Source organism: Corticium candelabrum, chromosome 17 (genome assembly GCF_963422355.1).
Source record: "Corticium candelabrum chromosome 17, ooCorCand1.1, whole genome shotgun sequence".
NCBI classification, from domain to species: Eukaryota; Metazoa; Porifera; class Homoscleromorpha; order Homosclerophorida; family Plakinidae; genus Corticium; species Corticium candelabrum.
The window spans coordinates 4,199,082-4,226,581 of NC_085101.1; the positions used below are offsets into that span (position 1 = coordinate 4,199,082).

Sequence of the window (27,500 nt, forward strand, 5' to 3'; positions counted from 1 at the left end):
GCAAAGTCGTTAGGATTTGTTGACTAGTTTTCTTACTTCTCTATTGCTGCTCGTTTGCACAGTAATTGTGTTTTTACTGCTTCAAGAAATCTGGTTTTATGGTACAGTGTGCAAATATGCTGACTGTATATAGTCTGTACTTGTATACAAAATTATGAAATACCAATAGATTGATTTTGCTGCTACAGAGCAACTGTTTTTATCACATGACCTGATACTGACTTATCGAAGATTCTAGTGTTGTGATAGATGAGCTTTGTGTAGCGTTTTGTTTTATGTAATTATTATGGATTTATTGGTAATTTTGGAATCCATTGGAAGACAAGCCACAGTCTGATAATGATTTCTTGTATGCAATTGTTTAGCTTTCAATATTTGTCTATCTAACTGACACACACACACACACACACACACACACACACACACACACACACACACACACACACACACACACACACACACCAGACAGAGACTGTCTTGTGTCTAGACTTTGAGATTTTTGTGTGCTGTACCTGTAGTGTATTTGCTGCTATTATATGTAGTTGCATAATATATATGAGGTAAATGATCTTGACAGACAGACAGACAGACAGACATACAGACAGACAGAGAAACTGTAGCGTTGCAATGCCTTGGTGTTGGCTAGAAAGATGATCAGAGTAACCTATGGACAGAAAGCTGGCCAGAGTCTAAATGTTGTTCAATTTTCAATTCAGTAAACTAAGTTTTGGTTTGTAGGCTCCATAGGGGAGCTTTTTAATTCTACTTGTTATGTATTAATTTGTATAATGTGTAGTTGTATGACACTTATTAGTTTTTCACCTGTGTTAGCTTTGATGTATAAAAAGATATGAAGATTTGACAGACAGACAGACAGACAGACAGACAGACAGACAGACAGACAGACAGACAGACAGACAGTGAAACAAATACAATGAAAGCATAATAACAAAAGACAAAAATGAATGAACAAACAAATAGACAAACAACAGACAGACAGATAGTTTATTCTCATATAGACTCTACTTGTACAGACAGACAGACAGACAGACTGACAGAAGAGAATGAACAAGATACACAATTTATTAATGTGCTTTACCGTACTGCCATATATAGGGCTGGTTTCTTAAAGTTTTAGTTTGGTAGAGATTTTGTGCGATTGGGACATTTGAGTTGCTTAGTTGTGTTGAATAAAGATTTCAATGTGGAAATGTATGTATTGGACAGACAGACAGACAGACAGACAAACACCATTTCAAAGTGGGTAGAGTCTTGTAAATTGCAATGCACCACTAGACGACAGTGGATACCACTTACCTGCAAGACAGGGGGAGGTCCTATTTGGTCCCATGAGTCTATTGCTGGAGTGTGGTTGGAGTGCCTTAGAAATCTACGAATTCATTATTGTCGTGAGCCAAGAAGGTATACTAACTCTGATTGTAGACCTGACATTATCATGTTTGATGCTAAGTCGGGTTCTAATTTTGATCTTGACATCTCGTTGGCACACCCTTGGAGCTCAGATGTTTTCCAAGCTCTGCTGAGGCAACAGGGGTTGCAGTTAATCAAAGAGCAACCAGAAAGATGTCCAAGTACGAACAACACAAACTGCCTGGAGGCTCAGTGGTCAAAGTCGTTCCACTGGTTATGGAACATTTTGGATCATGGGGAGAAGCGAGAAAATTTTTGCAGAAACTGGCAGCCTCTTCATCAGATGAAGCAGGAAGACCTAATGCTGCGGAATTTTTAGACTTTTGGAGGAAAAGATTCTCTGTACAATTGTAAAAGTGTAATGTTCAAGTTATATCAAAGAAACTCTGCATGTTGTGCGGTGGGTCTGAGAGGCCTGACTCTCTCAGCACCCAATTTTTTTCCTCATTAGTCTTAGTTATATATAAGTGTTTTAGTTTGCTGTAATGTTAGCTTTCAATGAACATTAGTCTAGTTGTATTACTGTAGTTCTTTGCAGAATTGTATCATAGTTTGATGTAAGAAACAAAAGACAGACAAACAGACAGACAGACATTTCATTTCCCACATCTGAAAGTCATCATGGACAAATTCACTTGTGATGCATCTAGCCCTATTGGATGTGCTTTTCAATCGTACCTCCCAACAGATAAGATCTTAGATTACAAAGGGATTAAAAAGCTACAACATCGATTGTTCGTTTCTAATTTCAATGATTATTTCCAGAACTTGGTTGATGCAGCTCCAATTTTTAACTGCAATGTTTCATTAGTGGTTGCGTTTTATCTTGGCAATAGATTGTATTGTTTTTAGATTACCTGTTAGTTGTGAACTCGTAAATTTTGTGATTTAGCAGCAATGTATGATAGTTTGATGTTAGAAAATATATGTATTGGACAGACAGACAGACAGACAGACAGACAGACAGACAGACATCCAGGGAAATGTGGTGCTTCACTTCACAACGATTTGCTGGATTACAATTTGTTCTCTGCTAACACACACAGAGCAAGATTTTCAAACCAATAGATGAACAACAATTCTCTTCCCGAGCTATACATGTGTCCAGGTTTATAATTGAACTGCTAATAGGTAAGCAGGTTTGCAGTAGCTTGTAATTTGTATGTTGTATGCCATCAGTTACATATATAGCTATAGAAATAAGTGAACGGATTTCAAAATCCAATCATTTTTATCATTATTATTTATTGTTTATTTTTTTATTATTTATCATCTATTTATTATTATTTATTATTTATTGTTAATTTTTCATTTTATTATTTATCATTTATGTCTTATTTAATTATTGTTATTTATTATTTATTATTATTTATTAGTTATTTTTTATTATTTAATTATTGTTATTTCTTATTTATTATTTATTAGTTATTTTCTATTATTTAATTATTGTTATTATTGTTTATTGTTTATTATTTAATTTTTATTATTTATTATTTACTATTTAATTGTGTCGTGCTCAACCAGATCAGCCTGGTTTGTAAAGTCTATTACAAGTACCGGGAGCAAATCCTGCTTCAGAAGTACTTAGACCATCACGGCTGTCTAGAAAGAAGACATGACTTTATGAAGGATCCAAGTAGATCCCAGAAGCACTGTTTTCTGTAAGTGCTGCAGGTTATGATGACCTGGAATAATGTCCAGCCACCTTGCAATACCTGCGTGCACTGCGCCCAAAGCTCCCAAGACCACCGGAACCACCAGTGTTCGACAATGCCACATGCGGCTTATCTCCACTCGCAAGTCGCTGTACTTCGCCAACTTCTCAGCATGTTTCTTGCCAATGTTGTCATCAGCAGGACAGCTGATATCAATAAGAAGACAAGTGTTTGTCTTCTTATTTCTGAGACAGATGTCTGGACGATTGGCTTTGATCTTCCTGGCAGTGGGGATGATGGTATCCCACATCATAGTAATGTCATCCGTCTCCACAAGCCTATCAGGATGATGCCGGTACCATCTGCTCTCCACTGGAACCCCAAAATGGCGACAAACATCCCAGTGAATGATGGAGGCCACCTGATTGTGTCAATCAGTGTAGTCCGTCGGTGCCAAAGCACTACAGCCTGCCACAATGTGGTCTACTGTTTCCAGGCGTACACTGCACACGCGGCAAGTAGGACTGACATCACGATGTAGAATCTTGTGCTCATAGTACCGAGTCCGAAGAGCTTGGTCTTGAGCAGCAACAACCAGTCCCTCAGTTGCAGCAGGAAGATTCGCTGCCTTTAGCCATCCGTAGGTCTCTTTCATGTCCACAGGCGGTTGCTCAGTGAGACGTCGATACTGCCCGTGCATAGGCTTCCCGCTCCAGGACCGCACACGAAGAGAACTGCAACACGTACGGTAATGTCTCGCATCTGTTTCAGGCGCTTGCTCGAAGCCACCTTCAACCGAGATGGATGCATTCCTGTGTAAGCTCTGCGACTTGTCGTCCGAAGCAAGACTCCTCTGCAGCTGTGCAGTAAACCGACAAGCCATGCGCTTGATCGAGTGTGAAGATTTTCCAGAGGCACACTCCCGTATCATCTGTATGAAAGGATCAGAACTGTCAGCAAAGTAACAGTTCAGCCTCACAATACAAGATTGATATGTCGACTCAATCTGTTGTAACCCCCTACCCCCATCACTGCAAGGAGCGTACAGTCGGTCAACGTCTGCAGCAGGATGGTGGACACCGTGCATAGAGAGGAGCTTTCTGGTCCGTTGATCAAGCTGCTGCAGGTCCGTGCACCCCCAATGAATGACGCCAAAACCATAAGTGAGAACCGGTAGTGCAAACTCATTGATGGCTAGAATCTTGTTCCGACCATACAACTCAGTCCATAGAACCACCTTCACTCTGCGCAAGTACTCGCGACGGAGTCTCTCCCGCATCATGCTGTGCTGAATACCGTTACTCTCATCTACACCCAAGTACTTGTAGACTTGACCCGGTTCCAGACAGTTGATGGTGTCCGTAATTAATTAATTTATTGTCGTGCTCAACCAGATCAGTCTGGTTATTATTATTTATTATTTATTATTTATTAGTTTTTTATTATTTGTGTCGTGCTCAACCAGATCAGTCTGGTTTGTAAAGTCTATTACAAGTACCGGAAGCAAACCCTGCTTCAGAAGTACTTAGACCATCACGGCTGTCTAGAAAGAAGACATGACTTTACGAAGGATAAGATTTAATTATTGTTATTTATTATTTATTATTTATTTTTATTATTTATTATTTAATTATTGTTATTTATTATTTATTATTTACTTTTTATTATTTATTATTTAATTATTGTTATTTATTATTTATTATTTATTATTTATTATTTAATCTTTATTATCTTTAATCACATCAACGCATCCCTGGGTTTTGAAAAATTATACATTTTAGCAACAAGCTCATGATTAATTATTTATTATTTAATTTCTATTATTTATTTATTATTTAATTTAATGTGTCGTGCTCAACCAGATCAGTCTGGTTTGTAAAGTCTATTACAAGTACCGGAAGCAAACCCTGCTTCAGAAGTACTTATACCATCACGGCTGTCTAGAGAGAAGACACGACTTTACGAAGGATCCGAGTAGATCCCAGAAGCACTGTTTTCTGTAAGTGCTGCAGGTTGTGATGACCTGCAGCACTCATATTTATATTGTTATTTATTTATTATTTATTATTTAATTTTTATTTTTTATTATTTATTTATTTATTATTTATTATTTAATTTAATGTCATAAAACTGTCTTTACTTCGATCATTGTATCGTTGATAGTGCAAGCAGCTAGTATCTAGGACAGACAGTCTGACTGTAATGATTATGCATGCTTGCTTCATATCCCTGACAACGACGACTCAAAAAAAAGACAATCTAAAAGACATGTTTTCAAGAATCTATTGACCTCTCATCTTATCTGCTATACATAAGTAGTATATTCGGTAAATTCAGAACGAATACTCCACCACTCGCAACTTCAATGATATTAAAAAATTTCTATCAGAGTTTATAGTTATGGAACTTGGTCTATGCAGAAACTAGTGGCACCGACACTATGCAACGTTCCACGTCACGGTTGATGCTATTCCCACGGCCTCATCCTTAACCCTATGCGATAATTCCACGTACCACATTTCGGTCGTGTACAAGAGGATGTCTCCAGTGACGAGAATCCTCGTCATCGATTTACACGACGATTGACAGATCGCCTGTGGGTGCACGGTTACTTCCAGCTCTCCATCTATGACAGCGATCCACACGCCGTGGCCTTCGAATTCAGGCAAAACATTCCACGAAGGGTAAGTGCTTCCATTCACTGCCACAAATATCCAGTTCGTATTCGACATCTCGGTTACTCCTGATAGACACGGAGGTTTCCGATATTCAGCTCTAAGCACGTTTGCTGTCCTTAGATCGCAGTTTTCCCAACCCGCAAGCACCTGCTCTCCTCTCTCCATATGTTGCAATACATCAGAAATTTTTTTGTCGGAAGTCGAGTATGGAACAGTGAAATGACACGGCACTGTCTTAATATTAATATTGTTCGAATACAGTTTTCTAATTTTTTGTCCGTCGAGTCGAGACTCGGGCATCATACACGGCCAGTCACTCATCTGACCTCTCACTACAACCGGTCTCCCAACCTTGAGAAATTCGTCAAAAATCTCATCCGAGTCAGCAGACTCGAGCACCTCCATACCATCGACCTCGAGGTCGTTACACACACTGCAATCGACCTTTCTCGATCCGGGAGCAAAATACGGGTTATCAATCAAGCAGTCGACGTCATAGAGCTCAGTGAAATCCCAATTTGGTAGGAACTTCTTGCTCGTCAGGCGACCGACTATGCAGACGACACGATACGATGTATCGAAGGCAAAGATACCGGTGATGACAGTGAGTACGGCGAACACTTTGCACACTCGTCCGAGACAGACTGAGCAGTCGTGCTGCGACTCGAGGTCGATGAGTGGCCCTGCCGCATGCCTCAACGTCCGGTCGTCCATGTGCGCCTTGCTGCGACTCTCTTCGACGAGATTTTTGAATTCGTCGTCGAGCAGGTCCTGTTTCTGTCGCTTAGAGAGCCGCATCTGCGAGCTAGCGACGCAGACAGTAGAGCCTGCCATTTTTCCTGCAATAACCGCGGCACGTGATTAACTACGTTTAAATAATTGCATAGGTGACGTCATTAGTGACGTAATGATGGACCGTGTTTTATGGCAATTTCCCTACACATCCGCCATTGGCATTGGACAAATAAACACAAAGGAGGCAATCATTTTATGTCGACTATACAATGGGACCATCCTACCAACTAGACATTTAATTGAAGTTTTAATTTTATAAAATACATTTAATAGAAAAATTAATTAAATATTTATTTTCTAAAAATGCACTGAATCAAAATGCAATAATTCAAAATAATTTGTTACTTATACACATCATCTGCTTCTTCAAGAACAAAAATCCTCAAGCAACTGGGCTTGTGTGTGTGTGTGTGTGAGTGTGTGTGTGTGTGTGTGTGTGTGTGTGTGTGTGTGTGTGTGTGTGTGTGTGTGTGTGTGTGTGTGTGTGTGTGTAGCTCTGAATCAATGCAGAGCCCTGAATGCAGAGCCCAGCCCCGAGTTCATGGGGCTATATCAACTACTGAGATTCTTGCATAAAAATAAATCTTTATAAATTTAATATCATTTATGAATTTCATCAATTCTTCTTCTCCCAGTGTTGAGTGTTGTTGTACCAAAGTGAACTGATGAGTGTACATGTAGGCCGATATGTGTAAGGAATGAAGGTCTACTATTATTGACTGACAATCAAAAACACTGCGACACTGAAGTGAATCGTACAAAGACTGGCTGTTTTCAAATGATTCTAATCTTACAATCTAGTACAGAACGGTTATAGTCCCCCTAGACGTCCTGCATTTCTCTTAACCGACGAATTGTGCTTCTCACGGTGGCGGCCGCTGTTGTCGACACAACCCATGCGCCTCCCGCAACCACTTTACGACACGCCTTACATTTCCATATACCAACGCATTGCCGCTTCATGGCGTCCTATCAGAAACATAAAAAGTCGAGTCCTAAATGGAGGTCCCGCCACAAATAATTCTTGCACGAATACCTTTCCGCAGAACATACACGTGTACTTCGCGTGCTGCGTGATTTCAATCTTCTTGACCATTTTTCGGAGTGAAGACCCGTAACGCGTGCCGTACTTCCCGACGACGCCTACTTTCTTCGTACGCTTAGCCTAAACCAACGTAAAGCAAAATGTGTAAACGAAAGAATCGTATACAGTAAGATTCCGTCGAAAACGACGGATAAAGAACTCACCATGACGTTCGTACACCGTGCCGAATCTGCGCATGCTCGAAACCAAGGCGTGGTCTGCATGGCTTGAAATTTGCTGCAACTCTGTGTCTAACGATTTATTAAAATGACACGATTTATATCTCTTTGTATTTTACCTGTTATTTTTGGCGTAATATTTTATTTTCAATTTACCAGTTTTGATCACGTGATCAAGAATGTTGCAACAAAGTGAGTCCTGCTACTTAGCATTAGTGAACGCCAGACGACAAACTGACTGCCTCATTATCTAGACCTGTTGCAATGTCGGAATGGCAAACGGATTCTGGATTTGCAGAGAAGGTGGTCTCTCATTACTAATTAATTACAGATAATAATGTGATAGTATGGCAGTTAATCTGCTAGTGTGTTGGTTTTTTCTTGGGGGCAGATTGCGAGTAGGCGTGCTCCACGTGTTTTGTCTAACTCGCCCGTCCTCACATGGCCAGCAGCTAATTGGACACCAAACTACATAGCCACTGACGTCCCCTACGTTTTATCAAAAAAGAGCAGGTTTAATAACATTACTGTATCACATCCAAATTTAACTTTGTAATGATATCGACATCATTTTGTATTTTTCATAGTAAAAATGTGTTTAAATATTTTTCTACCAACAAGGTAAACAGATCATTTGTTGTGTGTAAATTCCTTATGCATGTGTGATGTCTACAGCCACTGAGTGCTTATGTAGAAGCCAGTCATGACTTGGTTGAAGTGATCAAATCAGGTCGGGAGTTTGTTGGTAGGTGAGTGATCTTGTTATCATGTTTTTGTCGATGGTAGACTGTGAGTATGGGTATTGGTTGTGTACATGTAGTGTCACCTCAAACACTGAAAAGGCTTTCTACTATGCATCTGGTCCTGTAGACCAATTAGGTATAATTCAGTAAGGATCTCATAACTATTGTGGTTAGCATATTGTACAGAGATGGGATACAGTCAAGTCAATCCTGCTGTACATAGTAATATGATGGTGTGTGTGTGTGTGTGTGTGTGTGTGTGTGTGTGTGTGTGTGTGTGTGTGTGTGTGTGTGTGTGTGTGTGTGTGTGTGTGTGTGTGTGTGTGTGTGTGTGTGTGTCACTCTGTGTGTCACTGTGTCACTGTGTGTGTCATGTGTGTGTGTGTGTGTCATGTGTGTGTGTGTGTGTGTGTGTGTGTGTGTGTGTGTGTGTGTGTGTGTGTGTGTGTGTGTGTGTGTGTGTTTGCATGTGCGTGCATGAGTCTTGGCATTGATGTAGGAATATGGTCAGATCCATCTGACATCAGCAGTCTGACTGTTCACGATCACGACATACCAAACGCAGTTGCTACAGTGAGTCACATCATGCAATCACAGTCTACAGACATTTTTTATTTTATACCAAATTGTTGATGCACTCTAAAGGTCCATTTCTGGATTGGCAGCAAGTCAGTCATTGCACACATGCACTACGACACGTCACACAACTTTCATACAGTTGTATATGGCAGGTCTGCCAATCGGATTCTTTCATTATTGCTATAATGTTTAATGCATTATGAACGTGTTTAGAAAGAAGTTCATACTAATGCCTCCATCAGAGTACTCAACTCTGCGACTGTACCCTTTCATCCATCCATATTACAGACAAAGTCAGGTACAAAGCAAAGTGTTCTATCTCATTGTACAGCTTTTATTTTATCTTCGTATTTGACTTTTATTTTGTAATGCAACATAAATAAATTATAAATAAACCATAAATAAATAATAGCTACTTTGCCGCATGTGCAGTGTACACCTGGAAACAGTCGACCACATTGTGACAGGCTGTAGTGCTTTGGCACCGATGGACTACACTGATCGACACAATCAGGTGGCCCCCATCATTCACTGGGATGTTTGTCGCCATTTGGGGGTTCCAGTGGAGAGCAGATGCTACCGGCATCATCCTGATAGGCTTGTGGAGACGGATAACATTACTATGATGTGGGATACCACCATCCCCACTGCCAAGAAGATCAAAGCCAATCGTCCAGACATCTGTCTCAGAAATAAGAAGACAAACACTTGTCTTCTTATTGATATCAGCTGTCCTGCTGATGGCAAGATTGGCAAGAAACATGCTGAGAAGTTGGTGAAGTACAGCGACTTGCGAGTGGAGATAAGCCGCATGTGGCATTGTCGAACACTGGTGGTCTCGGTGGTCTTGGGAGCTTTGGGCACAGTGCATGCAGGTATTGCAAGGTGGCTGGACATTATTTCCTGTCATCACATCCTGCAGCACTTACAGAAAGCAGTGATTCTGGGATCTACTCGGATCCTTCGTAAAGTCATGTCTTCTTTCTAGACAGCTGGGATGGTCTAAGTACTTCTGAAGCAGGGTTTGCTTCTGGCACTTGTAATAGACTTTACAAAGTGGACTAAATAATTAAATAATAAATAAATAATAATTAATAAATAAATAACTAATAAATAAATAAGTAAATAAAAATATGGGAACAAACACACAATCGTAATTGTGCTGAAAACAGGTATAAACATCAGGATTTTTCTAGATGTTTGTATTGAGATGTAGAGTTTATAGTCGACTATTGTTGATACAGTTAGACTATGCTAACTATGCACTATACAATTGCTTATTCTAACCATAATGCCTATATCAGAGTAGGTAATGAACGGCTGCAAACTATCCGGATCACTTTAAGTGCATGTACAGTGTACAGTGTACACTAATCTATTAAGTTACTTAAACAATCTATGATGCTGGCTGGCCGAGTTGATTCACGGAGCAAGCTGACATAAACAAATTGCTTCCTATGTATACACAATACATCCAGAAATGAATGACATATACATACCCTTTTATTTTATTTATTTATTTATTAATTTTCAGGTTAATGTCTCTGGAGATGGTGCCAACTCGAACATGCAGGCCCTCACACGGCGGCAAGAAGTTAGTAGACATCTTTCTGAGATAAACTCGTGTCATACAGCTTCATGCATTTAAGGTCGTTCTGTATCCTGGTGACACCCTCTACATACCTCCTTACTGGTTTCACCAAGTCGAATCCGAGGAAGTGACAATATCGGTAAACATATGGAGGTAAGACTTTTTTAGTTATTTACTACATTGAGATGCCGTGTAATGTAATTTATTTGATAAAATAAAATAAAGTCCATCTGGAGAGCATGCAGCTATGGAGACTACATATGGCTCCCGACCACCATTCAACACTCAGTGGAACAGGTATGCACCCTGAAGCATCTCATACCAGGAACTCGACGGATAGAATTTCATCTGCTATTGTCCAGGCATCAATTGTTGGCAGGAGCTGCTGTGTATATTGACACTCTGCTGGCTCAATTAGAGACAGGACTGGCAATGAGTCCAAAGGAATTCCTACAATCACTTTATGGACAAAGGTAAATCACATGCCTAAATGTTGATCAGGATCATCTAGTATCCTATTGTTGCTACTATCAGATATGCAGCCCTGTTTGCAAACCAACTCTGTTCTGGTGGTCTGTGTCCCATAGTGCCAAGCCACAGCCATGACTCATGCAGTGCTTATCTCCAATGTCCAGTCCATAAATTATTCGAAAATTGTAATCCTAGATCATTGACTCTACATGCTGGCAACACAGCAAGAATCATGATCAACAGTCATGGTCTGGATATCTCGATTCTTGCAATTAATGTTGGTAACTTTGTAGAGAATCTAGTATGTGATGTGTTGGGTGGGGATCGACTCCATGAGATACCATGTTATTATCACTCTTGTTTGGGTGTGAGTTCATCCTAGCTACCAAGGCTAATAACTTGGTGTGCTAAATTAATACAATTAATTAATACATAACGTGTTAACATGTCCAAGTCATTCCATGGTGTGCTAAATTAAAACAATTAATTATTGCATAACCTGTGTTAACGTGTCCACGTCATTCCATGCAATCTAACTATTCTCCATAATGTCTACATTCTTTCTCCATTCTCCTTCTATTATGACACCGGCTGATTCGAAGAGAGCTCGTATTGGGCATCGACTCTTAACCCCTTCATACACCTCATCGATAATACTCTGATCTACATCAGCCACCACCTCTGCATCCAGTAGCACGTGACGAAAGACATTGTAAGCAGGCAGAGACTTCTTGGCAAGACCGAGGAAACCATCGGTGTTTAGCTCGAATTTTGTGTGAAATGTGACTGGCCCCCACTGAAATGAGACAATGAGTTTTAAGATTTAAATTTGTCTGAATTTTTGTGTGTGCAATTTCGACCTTCTTGATGCCTTTCTCTTTGGCAATCACTGCTGCAGTCTCCTGATGACAACTTGTGAGAGACACGACCAGATACTGCATGGGATTGGGACCTTTACCAGATCCCCCCTTCCTAATACACGAATAATACTGAGAGATGAGTCCGGAAAGGCAACAAAAAAGCAAAATTGTTGTGTGTGTGTGGTGTGGTGTGGTGTGTGTGTGTGTATGTGTGTGTGTGTGTGTGTGTGTGTGTGTGTGTGTGTGTGTGTGTGTGTGTGTGTGTGTGTGTGTGTGTGTGTGTGTGTGTGTGTGTGTGTGTGTGTGTGTGTGTGTGTGTGTGTGTGTGTGTGTGTGTGTGTGTGTGTGTGTGTGTGTGTGTGTGTGTGTGTGTGTGTGTGTGTGTGTGTGTGTGTGTGTGTGTGTGTGTGTGTGTGTGTGTGTGTGTGTGTGTGTGTGTGTGTGTGTGTGTGTGTGTGTGTGTGTGTGTGTGTGTGTGTGTGTGTGTGTGTGTGTGTGTGTGTGTGTGTGTGTGTGTGTGTGTGTGTGTGTGTGTGTGTGTGTGTGTGTGTGTGTGTGTGTGTGTGTGTGTGTGTGTGTGTGTGTGTGTGTGTGTGTGTGTGTGTGTGTGTGTGTGTGTGTGTGTGTGTGTGTGTGTGTGTGTGTGTGTGTGTGTGTGTGTGTGTGTGTGTGTGTGTGTGTGTGTGTGTGTGTGTGTGTGTGTGTGTGTGTGTGTGTGTGTGTGTGTGTGTGTGTGTGTGTGTCATGTCTTGTCATTTCCATGCATCCGTTCGTACTTACTCCGCCGGTTCGGCCACGACCAATTCGAAATCCGAATTCTCCACACGACAGTCGGTGTGAAACCCGTTGCCCATCGCTCTAACTTCAAAGCGGCCCGTCGTTTTCGGCTCCTCGAGCTACCAACGCACAAAACGGCGTCAAAATCGCGTCACCACGCGACGCCACGTCGCCTCTCACCTGCCTCTTCCTTCTCACAATTTTTGACGTTTTACCGCCCATCGCCTGTCGTTCTCGCACTTGCAAGCGGCTTAATCGAGAGTGATCTCTGTCCGGGTGTGATAGTGCGCGATTCGGTGGGCCGGCCTCGCCCCGTGAGTGCTGTCTGTGTCGCGTGCCGCCTACAGATCAGCGTGCATGCTTGTTGATCGCTGTCGGACACGTCTCGACGTCTCAGCACGTACACACCAGCGGTCACCACGCCTACTACATGCCTCTAGGACGTCCCACCTCCGGTTAATCATGCAATTTCCCGCGCTCGTTACGCGCCGTTTGCTTGACTTTCTGGGTCATTCGTTGTGGATTGATACCAATGAATGCGATCCGGCGACGAGAGCGTCTGTGGTGCTCGCTCGGGGTGAGAACGCCGCGTACGTGACCATCGGTGCGTTCCAGCCCACTTCGTGTACCTACTTCCGATAACACGTGTCATGCAAAGTAGTGTAAACAATGCTGGTTGCTGTGGCTTCTGTGTGCGTTTCGTGCGCACTCCCGTTATCGACACAGCACGGGCGGAGCCGACAACGAGCGGCTTGTAGATTTTACACCAAAAATAGCCGCCGAAACTGACAAGGTTAATTAGCACACCAGAAATAGACGTGTTGTTGCTATTGGATTACGCAACAGACAACTGCATTGATCGTCTATAGTTTACATTGGAGTGGGTGAGTAAGTGCGTTTGGAGTTTAGTTTTAGTCTTGCTTGTTGTTTAGTATTTTTTATCGGTAGATCGCTGTGGTATGTGATCATGAGGATGTGGGCGTGAGCGAAGCCTCAAGGTGACCGGACACGAGTAAGTGGAATGGCTCCAAATGTTATCTGGTCTGGAGATTAGCAATGTAAACGGTCTAATCGAGTTGGGTTCGGAAAAGTGTTTAATCAAGTTAAACATTCTCGTTGTAACGTTCGTATATTGCAATACAACGTATAAATATCAATAGCTCAAAGTACAGTACAACCAGCTATGCTAACATGGAGTGAGTGCTAAGTGCTATACTCTACCTTTATATAGTCTACTAATCTAATTATCTAAAACCACTCATTACATCCCTCTTTCTTTAAAGTTTCATAAAGAAACATGAATTATCTAGTATTTTAAAAAATTTAATTAAGTAGTATAAGCCCTCAGGTAACTTGGTCTTTTGATTGTTCTTCCACTTCTTGACTGATATAACTGTTGGACTTCTGTTGTTGTCTTTGTTGTTCTCTCTTCTTCTTGTTGTTTCTTTGTAGAGCCCTTTCAGGTGCTCTAACTGTTTTTAGAGCTGGTTCCTTGGTTGGCTTTAAGTGTATTCTATTCCTTCGGTATGTTGTACCAGATGATGTTTTTACTTCGTAAGACCTGTTTGATAGTTGTTAGGTTACCGTTGCTTTCTGCCACTCTTTTGCTTTCGTGAAGGGTTGTATTCTTACTGTTTGATTTTCTTTCATAATCAGTTCTGGTAAGTCTCTACCTCGTTGGTTATAATACTTCTTTTATCTGTCCTTTGTTTGTTGTATTGTTTTGTATTCTTTGGTAACATTTGGTTGTAGCAATGACATTGCTATTGGCAACAGGGTCTTAGCCCTTCGGTTTATGAGCCTTTGAACTGGGCTTGATGTCATCCCTTGAGCCGGTGTATTTTTGTAGTCTAAAACTGCTAGCCAATGGTCTGTTTGTGCTTTCATTGCTTTCTTCATCAGTTGTTTGCACGTCTTTACAATGCTTTGGCTTTCCATTTGACTGGGGTTGGCCTGGGCTGCTTGTTCGATGAGTAAACTTCCAGGTTTTGCAGAATTTCTGAAACATGTTAGACGAAAATTGTGGTCTGCTGTCAGTTATCAATAAATCTGGGATTCCATACCTGGCAATTGTTTCTTCAGCTGATAAATTACTTCCTCTGATGTTGCTGTGTCTAGTTGATCTACTTCAAAGAAGTTATTATAATAGTCCACTGTGATGAGGTATTCTTTGTCTTGAAAGGTGAAAAGATCTGCTCCTAGTTTGGCCCATGGCCTATTTGGCATGTCGTGGCTTTGTAGTGTTTCCTTCTGCTGGGTTGTTTCAAACGTATGGCAAATCGAGAATTTCTCCACATACCCTTTCACTTGCACTATTCATTCTGGCCAATATACGCAGTCTCTTGCCCTTCGAAGACAACCATTTATTCCAATGTGGGAGCTGTGTATTCTTTCCAGCACTTTCCGTCGGTAGGACTGCAGTATCACGATCCTTTGTCCACGAAATCAGTCCATCTTGTACTACCAAGTCCTCTCTGACATTGTAGTATTGTCGTATTTCATAGCTTGTGACTTCATGCCTAGCTTCTGGCCATCCTGTCACAATGATTGTAATTAGTTGTTGCATTGGTGAATCATTTGCTGTTGCTTGCTTGATTTCTTGCAATCTTTGATCAGTCACTGGTATATGCTGTACCATGTCAATACATTCCAATTCTCTTTCAAGCTCTGTCTGCGTATAAACAATTTCTGAATTGTCGTTATCACTTCCTTGAGTTCCTTGCATGTGTAGCACTGTCCAGACGCAACGTTCTATAAAATACGTTGTACTCCTGTCTAGACGTATCCGTGCTATACTGCACTCTCTCGTCTAATATAATCCAAGCAGGCACTGGTCTATAGGACACACTTGAACGATCAACTGATCAAGCCTTACGCAAGTGCTACGTACACAAAGTAGAGAACTTGAACTAAGCTCTATATAAGTAGACGATACACCGTACTACACAATACACAATCAATACGGTACACGATCAATACTATGGTAGTCTAGCAAATTCACAAGTTATATAGGCGCTACCTATGACGTCAACTAACGTACGCTAAGTAACTAGTGCGCTACACAGTTGCTACACATGTATGCTCTCGACAGTGTGTCTGCCAAATAGATGTGCTTGCCTTGCTTGTAGACGATGTTGATGTCATACTTTTGTAGGCGTTATAGCATTCTCTGTAGCCTTTTTGGTGTAGCCTTTTTGGTGTAGACTGTAGAGGCTTGCGATATATTGCTTCCAGTGGCTTGTGGTCTGTTTCCACATTCACTGTCCTTCCATATGTATAGGAGTGAAATTTCTCGACTCCAAACACAATAGAGAGCAATTCTTTCTCTATCTGTGCGTAATTCTTTTCTGTTTGTTGTTGTTTTTGTTTGTTGTCAAGGCTCTGCTTGTGTAAGCAACAGGCTGTCCTTTCTGCATTAGGGCTGCTCCAAGGCCTGTCTGAGACGCATTACATTGTACTGTTACTGTACCTCTTCTGCTGGGTCAAAGTACTTCGACACTGGAGTCGTCACTGCTGTTTGGATTCTCTCAAATATTGCATCATGTGTGCTTCTCCAGAAAAATTCCACATATTGTTTTGTGAGCTGCCTGAGTTGCTCGCATAGATCAGATAAGTTGTCGACAAACTTTGACAAATACTATATAGTTTACCATTCCCATTCTTCTAACTCCGACTCTGTCTTGAGGTTTCTGCATTATCTGAATTGATGTGACTTTTGTAGGGTCTGGTTTAAGCCCATCATTGTCAGTATATTGTCCTAGACTCGTGCTCAGTCCTAGTCCGCACTATTTTAGGTTGCTACACCACGTGCGCTAGCTGTCACGTGTGTATAGGTCCAGGTGGTTTCACACGTGTGGTTCGCGCTTAGGCCAATCACACGTGTGAAACCACATGGACCTATACACTCGTGACAGCTAGCGCGCGTGATGTAGCGACCTAGCGTGGATGAGGACTGGGCACGAGTCTAGGTATGTCCCATATATGCAACTTGGGGCATGGCTATTTTGCATTTTTCTTGATTCAACTTCAATCCCTTTTTTCTGCATCTAGAGTCAGCAATTGGATTATCTTTGAATCATGATCATTCCAGGCTGCTTGTTGGGTTGCTCCCTTGCCAATCACTAATATGTCATCTGCAACTGTGTAAACTTCTGGTATAGATTCGGTATTGCTGCATCTATATAGTCTTCTTTGGAATATCTCAGGCGCTGCATGCCAAAGGGCATTCACTTCCATCTGTATCGACCATAGGGTGTCTCAGATGTAGACAGTAGGCTTGACTCTTTGTCTAGTTCAATGTGCCAAAATCCGTTTCTCACATCCAGGACACTTTGGGTTGATTCAGTTCTGGCAATAGGCCTTCCAATGTTGGTAAGAGATAGTGACTTCGCTTGAGCTCTCTATTCAGAAGCTTCGATCAATGCAAATTCTTAATTTTCCATTTGTTTATGCACAACAACCACACTGTATATCCAATCTGTGGGCTTGTACGTCTTTGGGCTGCGTCTTGCCACAATATTTGCATTCATGAAGAGGTGTGGTATCTCTCTGCAATTTGCCTCTAGCTTCTGCTGCTTTCTGACTCTGCTTTTTGCGTTGCGCTTGCACGGTGTGTACTGTGTCCTTTGCAGTCATCACTTTCATCTGTTCATTCGTTGATTCGCTTGCTCGGCACATGTCTAGGCACTCGTGAAGGCTCTTCTTCTGCAGGAGGAGTTTTCTCACGCTATTGTTTTAACTCATCGTACATTGCCGCAAAGTTGCATGTCTTCGCGAGCTCTTTCAGAGCTGTGAGAAATTGGTCAAACGCTTTGCCTTCTTGCTGCGTTCTCTGGTTGAAAATAAATCTCTTGTAAATTACATTCGGCTCTCCAAGACAGTACTTCCATCACATCGAGCACTTTGTCCATGTCTGATTTGTCTGCCTCGTTGTTGAACGATAACGAATTGTAGATTCGCAGAGCGTCTGCGTCTATCTATGCAAGTGACAAACGTAGCTACTCTATATCTATTGTCTCGTACCTGCAAGTTAGACAAGATGTCGTAGCTGTTCCATGTCTGTCGCCACTCTCGCCAATGCTGCGAAAGGTTCCCTTTGACCACTAGCGGTTTGGGTAGCGGTATTCTACCTTGCATAGATAGGGAAAGGGAATTCCGCGTGTTCGGCTGCTGCTTGCTGCTGCGCCTGCTGAACTACTGGCTGCTCTGGTGGCTTCTCTTGTGGCTGTGTACATTGCATTACAACGTCTAGTATATCAATAGCTCAAAGTACAGTACAACCAGTTAGGCTAACATCGAGTGAGTGCTAAGTGCTATTCTACTTTTATGTAGTCTACTAGTCTAATTATCTAAAACCACTCTTTACACTCGTCATCAGTTGTATTGATTTTCGAACAATTAGCTCTTGGTTTGAGGAGGGAAGCCACAATGATGATGATGACAGTAGGTTGATGGCCGCCTAGGGCAACAACTATACTCTATGCGTAGTACAATAACTAAAATATTCGGGTACTGGTCACGTGCCGATAACGAAGTACAGCCGTCTATAGTATTAGCCAGCTGCATATTATCGCCAATTAGCCAGTTTCCAGGGAGTAAGCTTACGTGCATGACTACTTTCTGACCAGCTACAGACAGCCGAGGTTTTCTTTGGATAAATCATGCTAGGAGGCACCTACACTCATGAAATTAACACCATTAGATAGACCATCACGTGCTGAGAGACAAGGTTTACACTATCATGAATGGTTGCGGGTGGACACTTTGTTCCAATATGTCCCAACACTGGTCTAGTATTTGGTCGGACAAACAACACATTGGTGGGACTTGTCCGATGTCTGACCGTTATTTTCCACACTACATATTAATATCTAGTATTCAAACAGCTTCTATTGTAGTTCTCACTAGCAACATAATGTGTACAGAACTTACAGTTACTTCATTAGGCATCAGTTAGTGCAAATACATAATAAAACTGAAATAAGAGATACAGTGCAAAATAACTCGAATAAAATTCGATTAGCCAATAGAATTCAAATAACTACAGTTCTAATATTCTGCAACAGTACTGTGTAGCTGCAGCAAAGAAGTATCATGAAAACCACCTTTGCAGGCCATACAATTTCGTAGCATCATTGCACGCCAGTAGAGCTATGTAGCAACACAACAGCATCTGAACCATAAACACATTCATTTCAGTATCTAGAACTATCGCAAGTCCCTTACCGTTACTTTCGAAATGCAAATGCAGCAGCCAGTAGACCTCCCATCAACACTAGTCCACCAATTGTCGCAACCGTCCAAAAGTTTCCTCTTTGCTGTCTTCTCAAATAAATCTCCATAAATCCGTCCTAAATGTCATAAAACAGTCAACATCAACATTTTTTGTATCAAATGTCTCCTCCTACCCAACTGTTATGGTCTACAATCCACTCAAGTAAATATTCTCTTACAACTAGAGAAACCCATTCGCAAATCGAAGGAATACAGCGCTTCACGTTGCGTTGCGCGCATTCGACCGCCACAGCCCCCGCTAGAGCGTACAGACCAACTATTCTGCCCCACTTTACCCAGGCGGCAAAGAGTTCCGTTGCCACACCGACAAACTTGCGTACGCCGTCACGGCCGTAACGTGGAGACGCGTTACCAAGTCGTGAAATTCCTTCGGATTCGAGTCTTTGAACCAGTCGACGAGTGGTCGAAGAAGCTTGAAGATACGTGAGACGTCCGCCGTACGATACGCTTCGGACATTCTCGGAGGAATGGCGTCGCTGTAACCACTTTCAATAAAAAAAGCGCATGAGCTAGGTATTCTTGACAAGCAATTGTCTTGACGACAATAATTATTGGTGTACTAGTGTTGATGGGAGGTCTACTGGCTGCTGCATTTGCATTTCGAAAGTAACGTTAGTAAGAGACTTGTAATAGTTCTAGATACTGAACTGAATGTGTGTATGGTTCAGGTGCTGTTGTGTTGCGAGCTCTATTGGCGTGCAATGCTGCTGCCGAATTGTATGGCCTGCAAAGGTGGTTTTCATGCTACTTCTATGTTGCAGCTACACAGTACTGTTACAGAATATTAGCAGTTAGTAAATTTCATTGGCTATTTGAACTTTACTAGAATTATTTGCATTGTATCTTTTATTTGAGTTTTATTGTGCATTTGCACTAACTGATGTTGTACTGCTGTAACTGTAAGTGTACTAGACCGTGTCTCCACTAGCGCCTAAACATGTTTACAAGTTGTTTTAGCGTAACTTAAACAGCTTTAGCTAGACCTGTTTCAGAGGTAGTCTAGCAAACGTGTTTAGGTTTAAAATATCACACGATGCTAGCGTGCGCATGGTCAAAGATGGATCCCATGGCCAATGCTCTTCTCTTCTTTTGCCTTCTCCTCTATATCATTTGGAAGTTCGGTGAAGAAGACCGTCTCAGAGAGTGTTATAGGCGACGGCAGGTATTGTTGAGGGAAAGATCAGAGCGGTTTGTTACATATTGATTTTAATGCGTGCATGAACGCAAGACGCAAAAATCGGACGCAAGAATTTAATAGAACTCGTTCTATATCTTGCGTCAACGCTGCGTCGTATTTCGTCGTAATGCCAATTTAATGTGAACAGCAAGAAAGAACGCAAGTCTTTGACGCAAGAACGCAAGGCGGCGCGGCGTTCCCTTGCGTCGCTGCGGCTTTAGACTAGTTTAGTCTAACTTTATGCAACTTGGCATGAAGTTGTTTTGCAAATCCGTTTTACTCTCTAGGTAGAAATGTGGCGAAAGGAGGTGTGGTTAGACGGTCACGCCCCCAGTCGGATGACTGGGTTCCTGTGCACTATGGAGCTATACTCGCCGACTGGTTCGAAGACTCGAATCCGGAGGAGTTTCACGATTTGGTAACGAGTCTCCACGTTACCGCCGAGACGGCGTACGCAAAGTTTGTCGGTGTGGTGTGGCAACGGAACTCTTTGCCGACGGGGTAAAGTGGGGCAGATAGTTGGTCTGTACGCCCTAGGGGGGTTGTGGCGGTCGAATGCGCGCGACGCAACGTGAAGCGCTGTGTTCCTTCGATTTGCGAATGGGTTTCTATATTTGTAAGAGAATATTTACTTGAGTGGATTGTAGACCCTAACGGTTGGGTAGGAGGAGACATTAGATCCTGAATGTGTAATTTGATGTTGATATTGACTGTTTTAATATATTTAGGACGGATATGTGGAGTTTTACTTTAGAAGACAGCAAAGAAGAACTAACCACTTTTGGACGTTGACAATTGGTGTACTAGCGGTGATGGGAGTTCTTCTGGCTGTTGCATTTGCATTTCGAAAGTAACGGTAAGGGACTTGTAATAGTTCTAGATACTGAAATGAATGTGTGTATGGTTCAGGTGCTGTTGTGTTGCCAGCTCTATTGGCGTGCAATGCTGCTGCAGAATTGTATGGCCTGCAAAGGTGGTTTTCATGCTACTTCTATGTTGCAGCTACACAGTACTGTTACAGAACATTAGTAGTTAGTAAATTTCATTGGTAATTTGAACTTTACTAGAATTATTTGCATTGTTGCCGAGCGTAGCGAGGCTTCTAATCCGGGTCGCACAACAGAAAGGAGCGTGGTTCTATATGGCTTTTGGTGTGTGTGTGTGTGTGTGTGTGTGTGTGTGTGTGTGTGTGTGTGTGTGTGTGTGTGTGTGTGTGTGTGTGTGTGTGTGTGTGTGTGTGTGTGTGTGTGTGTGTGTGTGTGTGTGTGTGTACACAAATCTCAAATTTCTCCTCCCCACGACCACGTTTCATGATAGAACCTACCTAAAAAATCGTTTCTGTGTCCGACTACAGATGAGTCTAGGAACGATTCGTCTAAGTGACCAAACAGTGACGAAACGCTTCATAAACTTCCGTCGCCCCATCCTCTTGTATTGTAGCTAGCTAGACATTGTGTGTGCGTGACACCAAGAAACACCTTCAGGAGTTGAATGCCATCTACAGTCAACTATTCACACGTCCCATAATTATTACAGTATGATCAATTCTTTACTACACTGTGCTGCATCTACCACTGTTGATAGTCAATGTTTGCTGATATCAATTTCTATGTCAGTAAATACCATACCACTGTCGTCACAACGGAACTGAGTGCATACCTAGACTGTACATTTTAATTGTCTTGATCACAATCGCAAATTAAAACGACAACTACCTACACCAGGCCTCTATACGTAATCTAAACTACTAGGAAGTTTGCATGTTTACTCCATGACAGCTAGGGTTTCAACAAATACGTATTGTCTAGCTAGATGACTCAGCGTTTCAGTAGACGGTCTGAAAACTCCGTTGGACGTGCTAACGCGAGGCGCCTACGGATACCGTACAACTAGTATTGTGTATTTGCACTAACTGATGTTGTACCGATGTAGCTGTAAGTGTGCACTAGGTTGCTAATGAGAGTTACAATAGAAGCAGTTTGAATAATACCAGTCTAGGTTCCGTTCAAGTTGACTTGATGCAGTTTGTGTTTCCCTAGTATGTTCATTGTGTGACAGTACACTAACAGTGTAGCAGTGTTCATGCATGTGTTACTATGCCCATCGCTAGCCACATTGATTGTTTGTCGTAATGGCTAGTTTGCTTCCGCCGCCATAGCTAGACATACATCTGCAATCGTACAAAACCCCAGAAAACGTTTTTGTAGCTGCACGCGTGCAAACAAACACAAACAAACTGTAAATTATTATCATGTTACTAGATCTCCCCGGTGTACTTGGATTCGCCACTGCCTTTTGCAGCCACGCGGTGCACATGCGCACGCCTCAGGCGTCGTACCCAAGCCCACAATGCGCGGCAGGTAGCCTCGGTGTGCCGGGCTGTTTTTAACGCGAGAGTTGCCACAACACTGATATCAACTATCGAGTTACTGCGAGTCATGTCGTTGACTTGCGTAAGCTGCCGAGTGCAGTTTTCGTCTTCTGAGTTACATCGTGCTCACTACAAGACAGACTGGCATCGCTACAACTTGAAACGCAAAGTACGTTAGCCCAATGACTCACTACGCGAGGCGCATTCGTCCTATTCCACTATTTTTCCTTCTCTTAGGTTGCCGGGATGCCACCTGTAAACGCTGAAGATTTCCAACAGCGTGTGCTCGCTCAGAGAGCTCAACAGACTTCTCCCAGCAGCAAGGGCAACGACCACTTGAAAGCAAACAAGAAGCGAAGCAAGCAGAATTTGACAGAACACCGAAACGAGCGGAATAAACTCGGACAGAGTGAGGAATCGGTTTTATCCAAAGTCCCGGATGATATGACGTCATCCGATTCCGAAATTGAATCGGATCATGAAGCGAAGCCCCTGGAGTTGACCGAGTGTCTGTTTTGTCCGCATGAGAGTGTTGATTTGAACGCGAAGATGAAACATATGGCTCGTTCTCATAGTTTTTTCATTCCCGACGTGGCGTATCTATCAGACATGAAGGGTTTAATGGAGTACTTGGGCGGGAAAGTTGGCGTTGACAACTTATGCATTTTCTGCTCGAAACCCGATGGTGGGCATCAGTATTTGTCTGTCGAAGCAACACAACAGCACATGCGTGACAAGAGCCATTGCAAGATGTGCTACGATGACACTAATTCTGATGAATACATTGATTTCTATGATTACTCCAAGAGTTACCCGGACAATGCCGATCCAGACGACGAAGTACCAGATATTGCAATATCGGTGTCCAACAATGGGTTTGAGTTGGTGCTTCCATCCGGAGGAACAGTCGGTCATCGGTCTCTTCAATTGTATTACAGACAACGTGTACCGGTTCGGAGGACTCAGTTAAGAAAGAAACGAAACGTTCAAGTGGATCGGCTCATTGCTCAGTATCGAGGTCTGGGATGGCATGGAGACGTCACTCAAATGAGACGGGAGTTTGTACGAGGACAGATGGAGAAACAACGAAAAACTGGGAAAGATCGTGCTTGTCTGGGAGTGAAAGCGAACAAACTACAGCGATTTTTCAGACCACAAGTCATTTTCTAGTTGTCTGTTACTGAATTATTGAATCAGAAATAAGAGTAAATGTCTCTTAAATAAACACAATGGGAACGATACGAATAAATTCACTCGGTCGGCCACAGCCAGTTTAGACCTTTCATTATGTTTTCGTATAGTGTGAATACTATTGCAACATCGAAGCATACACGCCCAAGTCGAGGAGTTGTTCCTTTGTAGAATCTACAAAGGAAGTAATGCTGACGAAGTGTGTTAGGAGACAAACAGCAACAAGTAATGTTGTTTGAAAATGTGTGTGTGTGTGTGTGTGTGTGTGTGTGTGTGTGTGTGTGTGTGTGTGTGTGTGTGTGTGTGTGCGTGCATGCATGCGTGTGTGTGTGTGTGTGTGTGTGTGTGTGTGTGTGTGCGTGCATGCATGCGTGTGTGTGTATGTGTGTGTGCATGCGTATGTGCGTGTGTGTGTGTGTGTGTGACATTTAACTCGGACGGTGTACTTCAGATAAGTACAGTACTCACGCTAAAAATCCCTCATGTTTTGCAATCTTCACCACACAATCCCATGTATTCTTGTACTTCGCTGCATCCAAACCCTACAAAAAATACTCCACCCACACATCACCTCTAACAAATAACCACATTTTCTCACCTGCATTCGTGTCTTGACGACATCAATGGGAGTATTACCAAATACACTGGCAGCACCAGCTACGCCACCAATACAGAACGTCTTTACAGACCCGATATCCTTGCTGGGATCGTCTCCTTGCACCCAGTTACGTAACGTAGTGAATACAAAAAATCGTATCATCTGATTCGTTCCTTGCTTCAACACCGTTGCAGTCAGACCTTGATAAGTGCCTGCAAGCCCTACAAGACACACACCTCAATTTGTTGTCTCATATTATAAACTGATTGGAAGAAGCATACCCTCTTGCCTTACAATTTCTCTGACACCATGAAAGAAACCCTTAAACCTTGGGTTGGGCTGGGTTTGATCGTGAATAAACTTTACTTTGATCGTTTCCATTGGGCACACAACGAGCACTGCTTCTGCTACTCCTGCTGATAGACCAGCTAGCAATATGTGCGATTTGCTCAGTCGGCCATCTTTGTCCATCAGTTTATTTCTTATTTGTTCAAACGTTGTGAATCTTTCCACAGGACATTGCAATCAATTTTATCAGCACACCAATACAATGAGACACGACTCAATAAATAGTAGCAAAAGTGTAACAACGTGAGGTATTAAAAAATCACTAATCTGGATATATATACCGGTATATATGTTTGTATGCAACTGCATTCTTCTAGTGACTCTCTTTGGGACTTGCTCACTTAGTATATGTTGATGTTTCACACACGTGTATGTGTGTAAAAATAATTTTTTTAAACATAATATATATATATATATGTGTGTGTATGTAATTCAATGCTGAGAGAAGCTTCATTCGAGGTGGATACTATAGCATATAACCTACTAGAGACTCTGAGTGCTTGTTTTTAAAGGATTCTAGAGGATTTTAAAGGATCCTGTAAGTGAGCAAACGTTGCATCTATGCAACATATAAAAACTATGAAGCTCTCTCAAGGCATGACACTGTAGTAGGCGCCTTGATACTAAAGCTCCAGTGGAAGAGAAAGACTTCAAAGTGTGTGGAACTGCTAGAAGGGCCAATGCAGGCTCTGATCATGACCGCTCCAATTTTTAAAATTTCGACTTTAGTCAGTTATCTATTGCTGCATACTTCCGGTTGTGGAAATAGCCGATTAGAGATTTACCTAATAGAGTTTCTGCCAATTGTGCTCCATTGCAATGTTATGCAAGGATGTCCTACATTTACCCGAAAGTCTGCGACTTACCCGAGGCGTGAAATGCTAGGGCGTACAATAGTGCAGGCTGGTCACGTGACTGTCCAACCGACTACACGTCTTGCTCTGCCTACTGCATAACATGTGACCAAATAAATAATGAAACTTATTTATTAAAACCAGTACAAGGCAGTTGCTAGTACTGTAGCATGTGTTACATTATGTCACTTTAATGCGCATTAGGCCACTCCCCTTTAATTGATTTTGTTGGCCGTGAAATCATCCAAAATGAATATTTGGCAAGTGGTCAGTGGGTGCAAATATCAGTAGTCCGGGATACGGAATCACTAAATAAAATCTATTAATTATACATTTTTCAAGAGAAAAGCCAAAATTTCCCGCCAATGTTTCACACTATAAAGCAATAACTAATGACAATCAAAGCAACAGGAAGGAAGACACACAACCTACATTCTCATACAACAAATCGTGTCTGCATGTTCCCGTACCTTACGGATGACTTTGGTATCGAGCCATACAGCAACGAACTCAACCCTCGATACAAACCAAAAAATCCATGATCCTTGATCGTCACCTTCACACAGTGCCAGGGACCGCGAAATCGGGGCTGCGCAGAATGCTCATCCAGCTGCAACTGTGTCTTCACATATTCAGTTGGAAACGTCATGCATATCTCGAGCCCGCCCGAGATGCCACCTAAAAATAATGAGATTCAGTGTTTTGTATACATTAACTTATTTAGCAAATACAACATTGTATGTGTACATTTATTTACTATTTAATATCAACCATATTATAATAACTAAAATCAAATTTAGGAAATCAACAGTAATTGTTATGGATATCAATGAGTCAGTACATGTATGTATTCTGCCGGTCAATCCTGGTTGATGACGTCATATGGCATGACAGAAAAATGCAAACACTACTGAATGGCAGTGCTCGTACTAAACCGCGTTCTTCCTCCATTTCTACTACTCTGCAACTTAGTGTATCACAGTAACAAGAGTCTGACCGGCAAGAATAGACTTAACGGGGTGTCGTTTCTTTGCTGCAGCTGGCGCTGCCGACGCTGCAGCCAATTGTCGTGCAGTGACAGCGTAAGCGATCGGTTGCTGTGCAATACGTTGAGTGCGGATCTCGTAATCCATCGATCGATCGATAGTCAGGAGGAAGCAGATTGGGAGGAAGTGTTGTAGGCGGATGCTCGCATGTCACGTGACTTAAGACAAAGGTCTTGGGGCATCACACATGCGCATTACAAAGCCGCGAAATGCCAAGCACTTGAGATCGGCGATTCGCTGAATAAGTCGACGCTTGCGCAAACGATGTCGAAGAAAGATTCGGAAGGTAGCCGCTTTAGTAATCGACGCTGTAACGACGTGCACGTGCGTTTCTTGTGTTTTAGCGACTGCCGACATTTTGTCGTATTTGAAGAGCCAGAACAGGCCGTACAGTGCAGGTGGGCTGTGGACGCGGTTTGTGGATATTATTGATGGTAGTTGAGAGTTTGGCTGATGTGTGTGCAGTTGACGTCTTCAACAATTTGCACAAAAAGCATGGGAAAACGGTAATGACTGTACTTTGTTGGTCTGTCTGTGTTGGTCTCTGTGTTTGCATGTCCGTCTGTTGGTCTGTCTGTCTGTTTGTCTGTGTTTGTGTATGCAGTGTGTAGTAAATACATTGCAACTGCTATTACTGTTGCTGCACTAACTGCTGCTCTGTCTGTCTGTTTGTGTGTCTGTTTATCTGTTTGTGTGTTTGTTTATCTGTCTGTTTGTGTGTCTGTTTATGTGTCTGTTTACCTTTTTGTTTATGTGTCTGTTTATCTGTCTGTTTGTG

General features: G+C 42.2%; 8 protein-coding genes and 1 long non-coding RNA gene across 11 annotated transcripts in view; 5 read left to right on the forward strand and 4 right to left on the reverse strand.

Annotated features, from left to right (window-relative positions):
* LOC134193350 (uncharacterized) overlaps positions 1–189 on the forward strand; it is a 7,755-nt gene extending 7,566 nt beyond the window's left edge. For both annotated transcript variants that reach the window (XM_062662185.1, XM_062662186.1), the window contains exon 11: positions 1–189. This exon is cut by the window's left edge and continues 206 nt beyond it. The gene's annotated coding sequence lies outside the window, so the exon portion shown is untranslated.
* Positions 190–5,077: 4,888 nt separating this feature from the next.
* LOC134193151 (uncharacterized) lies at positions 5,078–6,546 on the reverse strand. The gene has a single exon (XM_062661951.1). The coding sequence runs from the start codon at positions 6,476–6,478 to the stop codon at positions 5,525–5,527; it is 954 nt and encodes a 317-aa protein (XP_062517935.1). The 5' UTR covers positions 6,479–6,546; the 3' UTR covers positions 5,078–5,524.
* A 764-nt stretch (positions 6,547–7,310) lies between these two features.
* LOC134193208 (large ribosomal subunit protein eL43-like) lies at positions 7,311–7,910 on the reverse strand. Its single transcript, XM_062662018.1, has 3 exons — positions 7,808–7,910; positions 7,596–7,724; positions 7,311–7,528 (listed from the first exon to the last, which is right to left on the reverse strand). The coding sequence occupies exons 1-3, from the start codon at positions 7,865–7,867 to the stop codon at positions 7,382–7,384; spliced, it is 336 nt and encodes a 111-aa protein (XP_062518002.1). The 5' UTR covers positions 7,868–7,910; the 3' UTR covers positions 7,311–7,381.
* Positions 7,874–11,717, forward strand: LOC134193206 (HSPB1-associated protein 1-like). The gene is made up of 14 exons (XM_062662015.1): positions 7,874–8,014; positions 8,077–8,125; positions 8,214–8,335; positions 8,410–8,443; positions 8,498–8,571; positions 8,643–8,701; positions 9,065–9,138; positions 9,211–9,296; positions 9,358–9,442; positions 10,679–10,738; positions 10,794–10,888; positions 10,961–11,032; positions 11,098–11,208; positions 11,270–11,717. Exons 1-14 carry the CDS (start codon positions 7,911–7,913, stop codon positions 11,586–11,588), a joined length of 1,344 nt encoding a protein of 447 aa, XP_062517999.1. The 5' UTR covers positions 7,874–7,910; the 3' UTR covers positions 11,589–11,717.
* On the reverse strand, positions 11,579–13,142 carry LOC134193207 (uncharacterized). The gene is made up of 4 exons (XM_062662016.1): positions 13,024–13,142; positions 12,847–12,962; positions 12,067–12,178; positions 11,579–12,002 (listed from the first exon to the last, which is right to left on the reverse strand). The coding sequence occupies exons 1-4, from the start codon at positions 13,063–13,065 to the stop codon at positions 11,739–11,741; spliced, it is 534 nt and encodes a 177-aa protein (XP_062518000.1). The 5' UTR covers positions 13,066–13,142; the 3' UTR covers positions 11,579–11,738.
* A 6,955-nt stretch (positions 13,143–20,097) lies between these two features.
* LOC134193415 (uncharacterized) lies at positions 20,098–21,421 on the forward strand. Its single transcript, XR_009972076.1, has 3 exons — positions 20,098–20,299; positions 21,043–21,170; positions 21,224–21,421. It is a non-coding gene; the product is annotated as an uncharacterized LOC134193415 (long non-coding RNA).
* A 1,314-nt stretch (positions 21,422–22,735) lies between these two features.
* LOC134193118 (cytoplasmic 60S subunit biogenesis factor ZNF622-like) lies at positions 22,736–23,940 on the forward strand. The gene is made up of 2 exons (XM_062661906.1): positions 22,736–22,854; positions 22,923–23,940. The coding sequence occupies exons 1-2, from the start codon at positions 22,753–22,755 to the stop codon at positions 23,853–23,855; spliced, it is 1,035 nt and encodes a 344-aa protein (XP_062517890.1). The 5' UTR covers positions 22,736–22,752; the 3' UTR covers positions 23,856–23,940.
* LOC134193119 (tricarboxylate transport protein, mitochondrial-like) lies at positions 23,846–26,863 on the reverse strand. 2 transcript variants are annotated; one of them, XM_062661907.1, is made up of 6 exons: positions 26,674–26,863; positions 26,147–26,354; positions 24,756–24,979; positions 24,475–24,695; positions 24,345–24,418; positions 23,846–24,050 (listed from the first exon to the last, which is right to left on the reverse strand). In XM_062661907.1, exons 1-6 carry the CDS (start codon positions 26,807–26,809, stop codon positions 23,936–23,938), a joined length of 978 nt encoding a protein of 325 aa, XP_062517891.1. In that variant the 5' UTR covers positions 26,810–26,863; the 3' UTR covers positions 23,846–23,935. The 2 variants fall into 2 exon arrangements, with proteins under 2 accessions (XP_062517891.1, XP_062517892.1); XM_062661908.1 differs by having other exon boundaries at positions 26,518–26,811.
* A 63-nt stretch (positions 26,864–26,926) lies between these two features.
* Positions 26,927–27,500, forward strand: part of LOC134192874 (homologous-pairing protein 2 homolog) — a 4,660-nt gene continuing 4,086 nt past the window's right edge. Inside the window, exons 1-3 of the mRNA XM_062661631.1 lie at positions 26,927–27,008; positions 27,067–27,120; positions 27,188–27,228. Coding sequence (XP_062517615.1) covers positions 26,987–27,008; positions 27,067–27,120; positions 27,188–27,228 — 117 coding nt within the window. The 5' untranslated portion in view covers positions 26,927–26,986. The remainder of the gene's footprint in view (positions 27,009–27,066; positions 27,121–27,187; positions 27,229–27,500) is intronic.

What these genes read in the sequence shown, in the direction of transcription:
- LOC134193151 (XM_062661951.1), bottom strand. Translation starts at nt 6,478, where the DNA reads ATGGACGACCGGACGTTGAGGCATGCGGCAGGGCCACTCATCGACCTC.
- LOC134193208 (XM_062662018.1), bottom strand. Translation starts at nt 7,867, where the DNA reads ATGCAGACCACGCCTTGGTTTCGAGCATGCGCAGATTCGGCACGGTGT. An exon ending in CACGGTGTACGAACGTCATG is followed by an intron (nt 7,725 to 7,807) that starts GTGAGTTCTTTA and finishes ACGTTGGTTTAG; the next exon opens with GCTAAGCGTACGAAGAAAGT. An exon ending in CGTGTATGTTCTGCGGAAAG is followed by an intron (nt 7,529 to 7,595) that starts GTATTCGTGCAA and finishes TGTTTCTGATAG; the next exon opens with GACGCCATGAAGCGGCAATG.
- LOC134193206 (XM_062662015.1), top strand. Translation starts at nt 7,911, where the DNA reads ATGACACGATTTATATCTCTTTGTATTTTACCTGTTATTTTTGGCGTA. An exon ending in GGTCGGGAGTTTGTTGGTAG is followed by an intron (nt 8,572 to 8,642) that starts GTGAGTGATCTT and finishes GTGTACATGTAG; the next exon opens with TGTCACCTCAAACACTGAAA. An exon ending in CAATCACTTTATGGACAAAG is followed by an intron (nt 11,209 to 11,269) that starts GTAAATCACATG and finishes TGCTACTATCAG; the next exon opens with ATATGCAGCCCTGTTTGCAA.
- LOC134193207 (XM_062662016.1), bottom strand. Translation starts at nt 13,065, where the DNA reads ATGGGCGGTAAAACGTCAAAAATTGTGAGAAGGAAGAGGCAG. An exon ending in GTCGTGGCCGAACCGGCGGA is followed by an intron (nt 12,179 to 12,846) that starts GTAAGTACGAAC and finishes TTCGTGTATTAG; the next exon opens with GAAGGGGGGATCTGGTAAAG. An exon ending in AAGAGAAAGGCATCAAGAAG is followed by an intron (nt 12,003 to 12,066) that starts GTCGAAATTGCA and finishes GTCTCATTTCAG; the next exon opens with TGGGGGCCAGTCACATTTCA.
- LOC134193118 (XM_062661906.1), top strand. Translation starts at nt 22,753, where the DNA reads ATGTCGTTGACTTGCGTAAGCTGCCGAGTGCAGTTTTCGTCTTCTGAG. An exon ending in GCTACAACTTGAAACGCAAA is followed by an intron (nt 22,855 to 22,922) that starts GTACGTTAGCCC and finishes TCCTTCTCTTAG; the next exon opens with GTTGCCGGGATGCCACCTGT.
- LOC134193119 (XM_062661907.1), bottom strand. Translation starts at nt 26,809, where the DNA reads ATGGATTACGAGATCCGCACTCAACGTATTGCACAGCAACCGATCGCT. An exon ending in CGTTAAGTCTATTCTTGCCG is followed by an intron (nt 26,355 to 26,673) that starts GTCAGACTCTTG and finishes CATTATTTTTAG; the next exon opens with GTGGCATCTCGGGCGGGCTC. An exon ending in TCGTCAAGACACGAATGCAG is followed by an intron (nt 24,419 to 24,474) that starts GTGAGAAAATGT and finishes TATTTTTTGTAG; the next exon opens with GGTTTGGATGCAGCGAAGTA.